The 12,343-nt window shown below is 40.1% G+C and overlaps 1 protein-coding gene across 4 annotated transcripts in view; it reads left to right on the top strand.

Moving 5' to 3' along the window:
* Positions 1–10,555, top strand: part of esrrga (estrogen-related receptor gamma a) — a gene marked incomplete at both ends in the record, with an annotated part of 45,655 nt that extends 35,100 nt beyond the window's left edge. For all 4 annotated transcript variants that reach the window (XM_079246135.1, XM_079246134.1, XM_079246136.1 and 1 more), the window contains 3 exons: positions 5,423–5,529; positions 5,626–5,788; positions 10,311–10,555. In XM_079246135.1, coding sequence (XP_079102261.1) covers positions 5,423–5,529; positions 5,626–5,788; positions 10,311–10,555 — 515 coding nt within the window. The remainder of the gene's footprint in view (positions 1–5,422; positions 5,530–5,625; positions 5,789–10,310) is intronic.
* Between the last annotated feature and the right edge of the window lie 1,788 nt (positions 10,556–12,343).

The following is a 12,343-nucleotide window of genomic DNA, read 5'->3' on the forward strand; positions in this document are numbered from 1 at the left end:
CCACTATCTTACAAAGTCACACAGAACGGTGTGCATGTGCAAATACCTTCACAAATGCACGCCAACAGTATGCATTCACATGTACGCAGGTACTCATAAGCATTACCGTTGCATCTCGCCGGTTCCTATTTGCCCTGTAACCACACAAAAACAAGTATAGGGCTCCTGGATATGTGTGTTCATGTGCATCTGTGGAGCAACTGGAGCGTGAGAGAGGGCTATCCTGTAGGTGTGTGTGTGTCTGTGCCAGACTGTTGTGCGGTCTCGGGTGTAAACGTGCAGTCAGGACTCATTTGGCAGACAAACAGGCCGCAGGGTGGCTGGGGAATCGACGTGTGTTTGTGTTTTTGTGCGTATTTGTTTTTATGTGAGTATCTGATGGAGAAAAGGGAAAAGAAAAGAGAAAGAGAACACGAGCAAGCAGCAAAGGTTAAGTTTGCATGACTGCACTGTAGCCTCTTTCTGTCACACAGTGTATGGTACACACACACACACACTGGCATACATTATACACTCACATTGTCCATATGTGTCTTTACTGATACTTCAGTGTCTTGTTCTTTCAGGAAACGTGTTGAAAATAAAAGGTACCATACAAACTGTCTGTAATCAAATGGTTTGATTTTCTCAAGGAACTTTCCCACTTCAGATACTTCTGCTTGCATTTCCTGAAAACCCAGAAAATATACACCTAAAACCTACTTTTTCAAAAGTGTAACTATCTTTCCAGTAATTACGCTATGTAGTTAATGTGATTGTTTTTTAAGCAAATGTTTTAAATAAATTTTAATTACAAATAATCCAAATACAGTTGAGGAAATTTAACTCCACCGCAAGTAACAAACAAGCGACAGAACATCCTCACCAACATACTTCTACTTCTTCACACAGTATGAGATGCCTTATCAACAATGGGCAGAAAGGAAATGTAATTAGAACTAAATAGGGAACCTTCTTTTGTCAAGTGAAATCACAGGTATGAAAGAAAGGTCTGCACCCCTCCCACCTCCACCATTGCCTCTCCTCCCAACACCTCTCCCTCTTTTACTTTCTTCTCTCCTCCGTTTCACTCTCTTATATTCCCTCTCTCCATCAATACTTCTCTCTCTCCATCATCAGCACTAAATTCCCATTGATGTTTCTTTTCTTCTGTTGTATTGATCGCTTCATGAGAAGGAGGGGAGGAAGGGAGGAAGGGAAGAAGGGGGAGATGGCGTTATCTGTTAATTAATTTGTCCTGAAGCCGGCCGCCTATTAATCAGACAGATAAGAGGCATTGGATGGCTGAATGGTGCAGACAGGCTAGTGGGGAGGGGAGAGGTAAAAATACACACACACACACACACAGAGACATACATGTAGAAATCCATGAAAACACGTGCATAGGAATGTATTCAAATACAAAAGTACTAATAAAATATCAGATCAGCATTCTTACAGCACAGGTATGTTTATTCTGGTCTCTAACACACACACACACACACACACACACACACACACACACAGACACCTTAACACACCTACATACACAGACCTCATTCTGATAAAAATCATTGATGTGCCTCAATAAGAAAAGCTGCACTTTCAGCTCAATAAATTAATTACCAGAGTTTTAATTATTGGTTTTCTGTGTGTGTAGGTGTGTGTGTGTGGTATGTGTGTATGCATGTATGGACATAGATAACTGCACTTTATTCGTAATTAGGGAGACGTTTGGCGATGACTCTGTGTACAGACTCTTTTATTAAAAAACAAGCTTGTCATGCAGTAACTGTTTTGATATTTAGAGTGGGTTATTTTGGGTGTTATTGTGCGGGTGCAGCAGTGCATGTGCACCAAAATGTTCTCATTACAGGGGCACTAAAGACTAGCAGTTTGGTCAAAGCCTGTTTTGTGTCTGAAACCTGCATGAGAAATGCTCTTCAGCACCTTGAAGTAAGGCACTGATGCATCATGATGGTTTGACACTTCAGTAGTTCTTTTCCACATTTTACCAAAAGTGGGGAAAAAAAGCTAATAAAAAAAATAGCGAAGTTTTCACCATAAAATGTCATAAAAGATCTCAGAAATATATATCACATGCAGCAGGAGTCAGGCAAGGTGCCACTGGAATGGGTTGCAGGATCTTCATTCACAGGACTCGTTATACCCCCCCCCCCCCCCCCCCCCCCCCCTCCCTCATCTCACACTTATTTTGTTGTTTCTTTTTTTTTAAACTTTAGCCCCACACTCTTGAGTCCCTATAAACCTTTTTATTTTAATTTTTACTTTCCGTCACTCTCTTATTTATTCTATTCTATTCTATTCCACAGTCATTTAGCAGAGGTTTTTATCCAAAGCGACTTACATATGAGTGAGACCAGCACAAGCACAAAATCAAACAGTGGAGGACATCGTAGGAAGATGCTAGTGGACTGTCCACTTGGACACAGATCCTTCCATGAAGTGCTACAGGATTTTTTTTTTTTGTTTGTTTTTTGTTTACTCCTTTCCCACCCCATAATATCACCTGTTATAATACAAAGAATTAATACCATAAAGTTTGTTGCAAAGAACTGGGCTAAGTTCTCCAACTTTCCTGAGTTCTCAGACCAATCCCATTTCAGTTTTGGCACCTAGTGTAGGGAATATAAAAAGATACTGGCAAGAAATGCACCCAGTCAGTGTTAAGCAAACATGCTCTGATAGTAAATAGTACATACAGTGTTCCTGTTGGAGGTATGTAATGCCTACTTGCAGTTGTGTGCATTTGCCAACTTCTATAGCTGTGGGTTCCCTGTTTGGCCTAATGTTAGATTCTACCAGAGGGATGTGTGTAAATGATTGAACGCTCAGTTCTGTTCCCAAAGGTTGAATGCTGAAAACACACACACACACACACACACACACACACACACACACACACACACACACACACACACACACACACACATACACACAGACAAGTTAAAAAACTCAACCAGTGACACCATTAAATGATATTAACCCCTCACTCATGTCTTCCTCTCTTCATTTAACCCCAGGGTTGAACAGATTCAATAAGTGCATGTGTGTTAATTTTAGCAATGCCAGCGTATATTTCCCCTGCCCACAATGAGTGGTGAAGTCCTAAGGACCCCCTAAAGACATCTGCCTCTGTGAATGAGATGTGTGTGTACATGTGCGTATGTGTGGGTGCACAAAGACCCCCTTAAGAAATTCACCTCTAATCCCTTCTGATGATTTCATTAAGTAGAAGAAGACACTGCCAGTTGGCAACGATACTGCTCCCTTCACTGTGCTGTGTGCGTGTGTGTATTAATCATACACATTTGGAACCATTCCAGCGTGTTCCAGTTCACTTATGTCTATGCATAAGTGGCATTGTATCTGTGTATGTGTGTGCAGTAATGTCTATCTTTGTGTGTGCGTGTTGAAGATGTTAACAGTTGTAGATAGAATGAATTAGAGCACATTACAAACAACAATAGCCTGCAACCTGCACATAATGAGACGCCTGCCATTACCCATCAACGCACTGTGAGATAAGGGCCCCTAACACACACGCACGCACACAAACTCCACAACATGCACTTCAGTGCACACCTAGCATCTCAAGAGGAGGTACGCCGCAGCAGATGTTGCTGGAGAAATATCTTCCTCCTCATCTGCCTGCTTCTCCTGGCAGGACGCTCCTCTCAGCTACGCACACACAAGCACAAAAACTGGAGCGCTGCAGTGAGGTCTGACAGGTGTGCTCGCATGGCCTACTGTCTTTGCATTCCCGGTGAAAGCTTGCACTCACAAAAACGCGCACACAGGCAGACAGGCAGGTGTGAATGGACAGGTGTGTGAGGAGAGGACAGCTGTGAGGAGAGGTGTGAGTGGGCAGGTGTTCCATTAAAGAGGCAGAATGAGAAAGACAGACAAAAGTCTAGTCTCTTGTATAAGTGAGAGCCGAGTGCACTTAAGTAAGAAAATAATCAAAAGGGCATAAAGGAAGAGGAGATGTAATGATCAAAAAGAAGTGCGCAAAAAATGTGAAGCAGAAAGACCTTACAGACGGGACACGTGGGTCATGATGCATCAGGATGGGGCAATGATCAGAGACACAGATGGTGAATTATGGACAGACACAAGCAGATAAAAAGACATAGTTGGAGACTGGGGAAAGAGACGGACTGACACCAAAGAAACTGGCAGTTTTGAGGCCATAGCAGCAATTAGTGTGTGTTTTTGAGAAGCACAGCAGCGATGGCCGGCATTGATCCATTGAGGTTGTGGCAGGGGGAGATAAGGCCTGCCGTCCCCAGAGAATAGCCTTGGGCACAGGGGAGAGGGGCAGAGAAGGAGGAGGAGGAGGAAAAAGAAGGGGAGGAGGAGGTAGACTGTGGTCAAGTGGATGGATGAAGCCTGGGAGAGGAAGGGAGTCGATCTTGACCCTCACACTGGCTTCAAAACAACCTTTATTTTCTTTTTCTTGCTTGCTTTCAAGTTTTACTTTTAAACGCTCATTTTTGTCCTGACAAGTATGGCTGCTGAAGAGAAACTTGGGTCATCAATAAAAAAATATCACTTAAAAAAAATTATATGCTAAAAAAAGAAAAAAAAAATCACCATGCACTTTCTATTTTTCAACATGACATGTTGGTGTTTCCTTTCGTAAAGAGATGCTGTTTGTACCACACCATGGACTGGATCTACTAAAGGTTTCCCTGGACTAAAATTCATTGCACACTAAAAACTATGTATAAACTGTTTAACGAACTGCGCACTCTGAGGGTTGCTACTTTTAGAGGTGCAAAGAAATAGGAGCAAATTATTGCTCCCATGTGGAGCTTGTTTAGGCCTACATTAGAAATAAAAGACTGAGTCATATTTAATCATGTTTCTTTTTTTCTTTTTCTTTAAGGTGACAGTGCATAACGTTTATACCCTACACCCTCATCTGTTCTATTTGCAGAAGTTTTATTTAAGCCAGTAGGCTATTTCTTTTGTTCACCTTCTACAGTCTTTTTACTCCATATTTTTACTTCATCCCATATTTGCATCGATTTACCGGCTACATCAACGTTTTCATAAATTTGCTTCCATACTGCATTTCTTTGTGTGGCAGTCAGATTTCTCTGCTGTAGGTCATGTTTTCTCTCCAAACTTGCCTTGCTGCAAACCACAAAATGTGAAAACCTTCATTTAAATAGGTTGTCTGCATCAGGTTTGCACCTGCCACCCATTTACTCAGTCACTCTTATTAAATCACCCACAAACCATAGTTCAGCCAGAAGCGCAAAATTCTGGCTTGTGGATGCAAATTACGGCATATAAATGGGGATCTTGGTAGATCTGGTCCTAAATGTACTACTGAGCACTGCTGTTAAGACACTGATCCATTTATAAACCATCTTTTCTTGTCTCTCTTCTTCTGTGTCTCAATCTTCCCCAGGTTTCTCCACGCTGTCTCTGGCAGACCAGATGAGTCTACTGCAGAGTGCATGGATGGAGATATTGATCTTACGTGTTGTGTACCGCTCACTATCTTTTGAAGACAAGGTAAGTGTCACATGTCTTATCTTATGCCTTCATGAAACAGGTGTAAAAAAGCATATTTTACTTTTTTTTTCACTGTCCCTGTTTACCTCTGTTTAGCTGGTGTACGCTGAGGATTACATAATGGACGAGGACCAGTCAAAACTAGCTGGACTTCTGGACCTGAACAATGCCATCCTTCAGCTGGTCAAAAAATACAAGTCTATGAAACTGGAGAAGGAGGAGTTTGTAACTCTCAAAGCCATTGCTTTGGCTAACTCAGGTTTGAAACTCTTCTCTCAGCTGTTTTTGTCTGTCTGCACATTTGTGTTTGACTTGTAGAGGAGAGTTAATCCTAGGAATCTCTCGTCCCATGGGGCTCATTTAAGCTGAACCATCAGAGGACTGATTTCAGTAGTCTGCATCCCAACACGCACGCTAACACTTCTGCGACACGATGCATATTTACACACAGGGCAATTTTTTTTCCTTCTTACCACACAAGCAGTTGTCAAGCTTCCCACTTTCACTGTTCAAGCGTCGCACAGTTGTCTCATCATAATTTAATAGTTTCAGGTTGTAAAACATGCCTACAAATATTTTATGCATGCATACAAGCGGAGCGGTGCAGTCCAAACGAGCACAATCATGTTCAATCTGAATCCCACCCCCAAACAAAGTGGCAATCCCTTTTACAATTAGCATAGTCGTCTCTTCAGATGCCTGTTAAATAAGGTGAAATCATTAGATCCCAAAATCTGTCGATACAGCCTCCTCTCTGATGTGTCCAGCTGCATCGACAGCTGACTGACACACACACATTACCTCACACACACACTCCTTCTTCCTCTCATGACCCGTCTTTTGAACTTTGTCTTGGATGCCGGCCAGCTCTTCAGTACTCTTTAATTACAAGGGGGGAGTTGTCAATACAATGTGTTTAAATGAGAGAATGCAATAAGCGAGCTGTGAATGGGGAGGGAGCGGCCTTTTACTCTGCTCTCTACGCTGTCAACACTCACACATAAACATACAACATTTTCCCTAAAAAAAATACCAGTTTAATCGCCTTGATATACATGTAATTTTGTAATACACAAAGAGTTTGGAACTTTTATAGCCATGCAAAAATATTGTTATATTGTTATCACAGGCTTTGTACTGTATTACACTCAGTCTCTTCCCCCTGTCTGTGTGCACCTAGATGTATTTTTCTGACTGCACGTTTCCTCTGGCTAAAAGAAGCAGATATAATCAAAGGAAGATCTCCTAAACCTTGAAATAACAAAATTGATGGTTTATACACTTCTACACAGAATTTTGAAAGAACTCAAAATTGCAAAATTTATATATTTTTTACAGTTTTTGTGTATTCCAAAACAGATTTTTTACAGCAAATGTTAAGATTTGTCTTTCACTTTTCAAAAACATCATTTAACTTGTCCTGCATGTGATTTTCTTTTATATTTAGTATTGACTTATTTGCAGAATTTCTACAGAAGTTACAAAGTCCAAAAGTAACGACAGCCTTTTAAACAAAATATAAACAGCAAATCTTCAAATAAAAAAAATCCTGGACCCGACATTCTTATTTTTTTTTGTATCTTTATGAAAAAATATAGAAATAATGACTCCAATTTAAAGTTTAAATTCACCTCCTCTTGTCAGCCCAATTACATGCATATATCAGAAATCAGATCATTGTCCAATATCTGAAGTTATTGGATTATTCAAGTGATGATGTAAACAGCCTAATGACTTTTGTTATTATGAGTATCAGATTAACACACCAAAGTTTCATAAATGTGCTCTAAGACTCTCTGAAGTTCTCTCTCTGTTGATTACCTATCCTTCAGCACATACAGGAAAAAGTTGCATATTTAGCCATATAAAAGCTCAGCACTGATAGCTTACACACAGCCACGGGACGTATCTTGTAGACCCATTTCATGTAGTCGCCACATTAGGACAGAAATTATAAGACCATAGGGGTATGCATGTTCAGTAAAAGAACACCAGATGTTTAAGTCTTACACCACTAAGTGTGTGCAGCATGTGTTCTAAAAGAAATTTGATCATGGACTAAAAATGGCTTTTCAATGCATGAAATCCAATTGGTGGTCACGTGATCAGACTGTTTTAAATGGGGTGTCAGTTTGGATTGAACAACAATAGAGAGAGAAGACTTTTACAGCTACTTATAAGGACATTGACACATATACCTGGCGGGAACATAATAAGTGAACATGCTGAAAATGTACTTTTTTCTCAATAAGCAACCCTTATTAACATATAATTATCCTTTTGTTTTAACATTAAAAGGGTCAAAATAGTCAATTATTGTAGTTTTATATTCTTCGAAATGAAAAACTGTTCAAAAAAAGACCAACTGACAAATCAATGATCCACCTGGTTACAATTAAAATGACAGGTAATGTCAAACTTGTTTTAAATCTTTATTCTTACAAGCGGAAATGAAAACAGCTGATGCACAGATACAGTAAGAAGTTTGTATCAAGGCTCAGACTCTAAATGTGCTTAAAGACAACAGAATGCTAGCATTAGCATTTTGAAGGGCACTGACACTAATTAATTCACAGGATGCTAATCGTCTGCATTAATGAAGCCAAGCCTTAAGAAATGTTAGCAAACGTGCCCCTCATGTAAAGAAAGCTAAACTAGCCATGGGAAAGAGGGAACACATGTGTGTGTGTGTGTGTGTGTGAGTATGTGTATGTGTGTGTGTGTGTGTATGTGTGTGTGTGTGTGTGTGTGTGTGTGTGCCTACTTGTGTTTGCACTCATTTATGTGTGTGAGTTCAATGTTAACGTGTGTTTTAACAGCTTCTTGCACTCATTAACGTCTGCTGTTTTTCTGGGGAGTGTGCAGGGGGTCACAGCACAGGCAGAAACCATGTTTATCAGCTTAAGCACAATACTGATCACAAATATAGTAAATGTAATTAAACTTTACTTTAACCTGAGCCGCATCACTGCTGGCTACTTTTCAGGAAAGTTTTCACTTTAACTCAAACACTGAAGAGAAAAGGGGGAATTGTATTTTCATGGAACCTGACAGTGTTAGTATTAGTGTTAGTACTCGTTCATTTTTCACAAGAAGCAGTGGTGTGTTTCTTGTTAATTAAAAAACAAATATAGAATAGTAAAATGCATGGTTCTAAAATTATTGCCAAGGATACACAAACATGTGCAAAACTGTAATTTATGTTGTACGCAGGAAGCATTTAACGTGGCTCATACGTTACATCTTGTATGCTTCATGTGCAAACAAAAAGGAAACGTAATTACAGATTACTACAAGGTAGTATCAAGTCTGAAAAAATCCAGAACAGTAGATTTGTAGTGGAAAGCTTTGTTTTCTATTGATCCCAGCAGAATCCAGCCCACAAACTGGTTTGGTCCTCCACACTGATGTATGCTTAAGACTCCACATAGTTTCTACACCATTTGGTTTTTTTTTGTTGTTTTTTTTTTTGTATTTACCCTCCTACAAGCCTGTGTAAGCCCCTGAGAGTTTTGTGCCATACCCGAACTAGATCAGAAGTACTTGGTTCAGGTATTTGTCCTGCCTTATGTTATAAAAGAGGAGTAGAAGATAGTTTAGTGTAGTGAAGTAGCATGGTGATAAAGGGTTATACTAAAGTTGCATATAGAGTGTTATGTCAGAGCTCCATGTAGTTTAGATGTTTATATAGAGTACATGCATCAGACTGCAGTCTCCCATTGTGTGCTCAAATTAATGTGTATATATGTATATATATATATATATATATATATAGTATGAAATACTTTGGCAATATCAGTGTATACGCATCCACCTGTACTGCAGATCTCATTGCTTTAGATCTGTTCAGTGTGTGTGTGTGTGTGTGTGTGTGTAGGTGTAGGTAGAGATGGTGGAGGCTTTTAGCTATTGATAGTTGTCTTGTGATTATTATTTAACATGCATGTAGTCATTGATTGGTGGCATTGATCGAAGATTGAGAGCTAAAGGCCAGCTCACATTAAGACTTTGCCTCCCTAGGGGGCAATACGGAGCATTATGTCTAAGGGACATTCTCATCCTTACGTGCTGAAAATCACCTTATATACCCACTCAGAGAGATCACATAAGTGTGCTACTGAGCACTTCTGCACACACAAACTCTTACATTGTTGCAGCATCTCTTCATCATTCTTCCAGTCTATTTTTTTCTCCACCCACTCTGCTCTTCATCTGTCCATTTATCACACCCACTGGTCCACAACTTAAGGACTCAGAGAGGAGCAGGGATGGAAGAAAAATGTTTTTTCTTTAAGTTTCTACGTTAAACAGAAATGATTAGTGCCTCTTTGAATTAAGGAACAGCATTAAACTGGTGATTTTATGGTGTTCCTAATAAAAGTAACATTTGCACATGAAGTGTTTCACAGTGATTGACATTAAAATGTGAATAAAAGTGTGTTGCATTTTGCTTTAAACACTAAGATGAACGTTTATAGAATTTTATTACTAAAAGTATGTTTCCTGGGAGTATCCCCAGATCATTCCAGATTTTGGATTAAATCCTTCAGTACTGGACTGGCTCAATAACACAGCAGGCAGAGGGGACAAGGGCCTGACACACACAGGACAACAGGACAGCACAACATGCAGGATCTGGTGCACAATAGGAAGCTGGGCACATTTTTAGAAGTCCTTACAAATATTTTTACAACATCAGTGGCAGATAGAACCATAGTTCCTGTTTTTCTATCAAACATTTCCGTTTTAATGTTCTCACATGATCTGTCTTCTTCCTTTAGACTCCATGCATATTGAGGATGTGGATGCAGTGCAGAAGCTCCAGGATGTGCTCCACGAGGCCCTGCAGGACTATGAAGCTTCCCAGCACCAGGAGGATCCCCGCCGAGCAGGCAAGCTGCTCATGACCCTCCCCCTGCTCCGCCAGACCTCCACCAAGGCTGTGCAGCACTTCTACAGCATCAAGCAGGATGGCAAAGTCCCAATGCACAAACTCTTCTTGGAGCTGCTGGAAGCCAAGGTCTGAGGACTGGAACTGGATGGAGGAACAGCTACACACTAGTCTGAACCACCGAATCTTCATCTTAAACTTTGATCAAACACTTTGAATGACCTCATGCTATTTTACACATTGACACTCTTACACACTTGCACACACACAGACAGAAACATGTCCCTGAGGTTTCTTTGCTGACACATCGACTCATGAACAAAGAATATCCGAACCTCTTACCTGAACCCTACACCACGAGTCTTTGACAAAAGGGTGCTCACTTGAATCTGTTTCGGGGAAGATGTGAACAGACTGACTTAACTCCCCATGACCAAGGAAAGAAGACAATTCCAACATGTAACGGCAATTACCAGAGTGACTCTGAACCCTGATTATGACTAAACACTTATGCATTGAATAACAATTAAGATATTATTAATTAAATGAGGACACATTTAAAAGAAACTAAAAACCTTCATTTTAGTTCTGAAAGACTCCAAGACTGCACTTGTGTCTCCTTCCCCCTCCTGTTTCCTCCAACAGATTTTTTAAAATGTTCCAGAAGAAAACGAGTGGGGAAAAATGAACACTTAGGAAGTATTAGTGATGCTTGTTATCAATGTACATGTACAGTGAAATTTGAATGGATGGACGGAAAGAAACGAAGAGGAGATTTGCCCGGCCAAAGAATGGAATCATCCATTCAGAGGATGCCAGCGAACCTTACTGTCATAACTCCAAAACTGTCTCTGGTTTTAAGTGGTTTTCAGTCCTGGGCCTCAGGAGAGCTGCTGGTTCTCTGTTCTAACAGATATTGAATTTTTTTCCTTGAAACCAGCCGGGTTTGGAGTTTCTAGGACCAGGACTGGAAACAACTGCTATAAAAAAAAAAAAAAAGAAAGGAAAAAGAAAAAAAACTCTCTGGTTCTCCCTAAATTCAGTACCTGATTTCCCTCTATTTCAACTGCAGCTTTACCATTTGTTGTGTCTGCTGAGGAACAGTGATCCTGGCCACCCAAATTTGTCAATGTTACCAACGTAACACTGTTACAATACACACTTGATTAAGCTAAAAATGGTTTCAAATAAGGACAGCTAGACATCTTTTCAGTGTGTTAGATTGTAAGACTGCCCTCTTGTCTAACCACGAGGTGTGACTGATTGATTTTTTTTTTTTTACTTCCTATTAACCAGTGGTAAACTCAAACTTCCTCTTTAACCAGAAGGTTTCTCTGGAATTGTATGTTCTGTCAGACACTCCTCATGTGTTTGGACATCTGTTTGTAACCTTTTTAGCTGTGGCCCACGTTTGCAGCTCTCCACATACAAGTAACAAGTCATTTCAGTCCGTCAATGTGTCATTAAGAACGGTCCAGCCCATGCTCATTACCCACGCTCCAAAAACTCCAATGTGTCACCTCAGTGCTGTCCTTCTTGCCCTGTAGTGTTCACAGCTTCCAGCTCATCTCGTGCATCCGTACAGAGATTTCTTCATGATTCATTCAGGGAGCATAGCTGGAGCTTCAGTCACTCGGTGCAATACAAACCAGAGGGAAAGGTGTGCTGACAAAACTGACTGCAGATCAGGTGTTGTTGCTTTAAACTCCTCATTTTGTTTTCTTAATTTATACCTTGAAAATAACCTTAGTAGTGATACCAGTATTAGGGTTGTAAATAATTGTCATCCTGTATATGACATATAACACAGCTTTGATTTCATTCTTAATGTCTTCTTAAAACTGAATCAGTCGATATTTTTCCTTTTTTCTATCAGCCTGACCACTTTTAGCAATTATCATGTATACATATATAAAATATAAC

This window comes from Telmatherina bonti, assembly GCF_933228915.1.
Source record: "Telmatherina bonti genome assembly, chromosome: 1".
Taxonomy (NCBI): Eukaryota; Metazoa; Chordata; class Actinopteri; order Atheriniformes; family Telmatherinidae; genus Telmatherina; species Telmatherina bonti.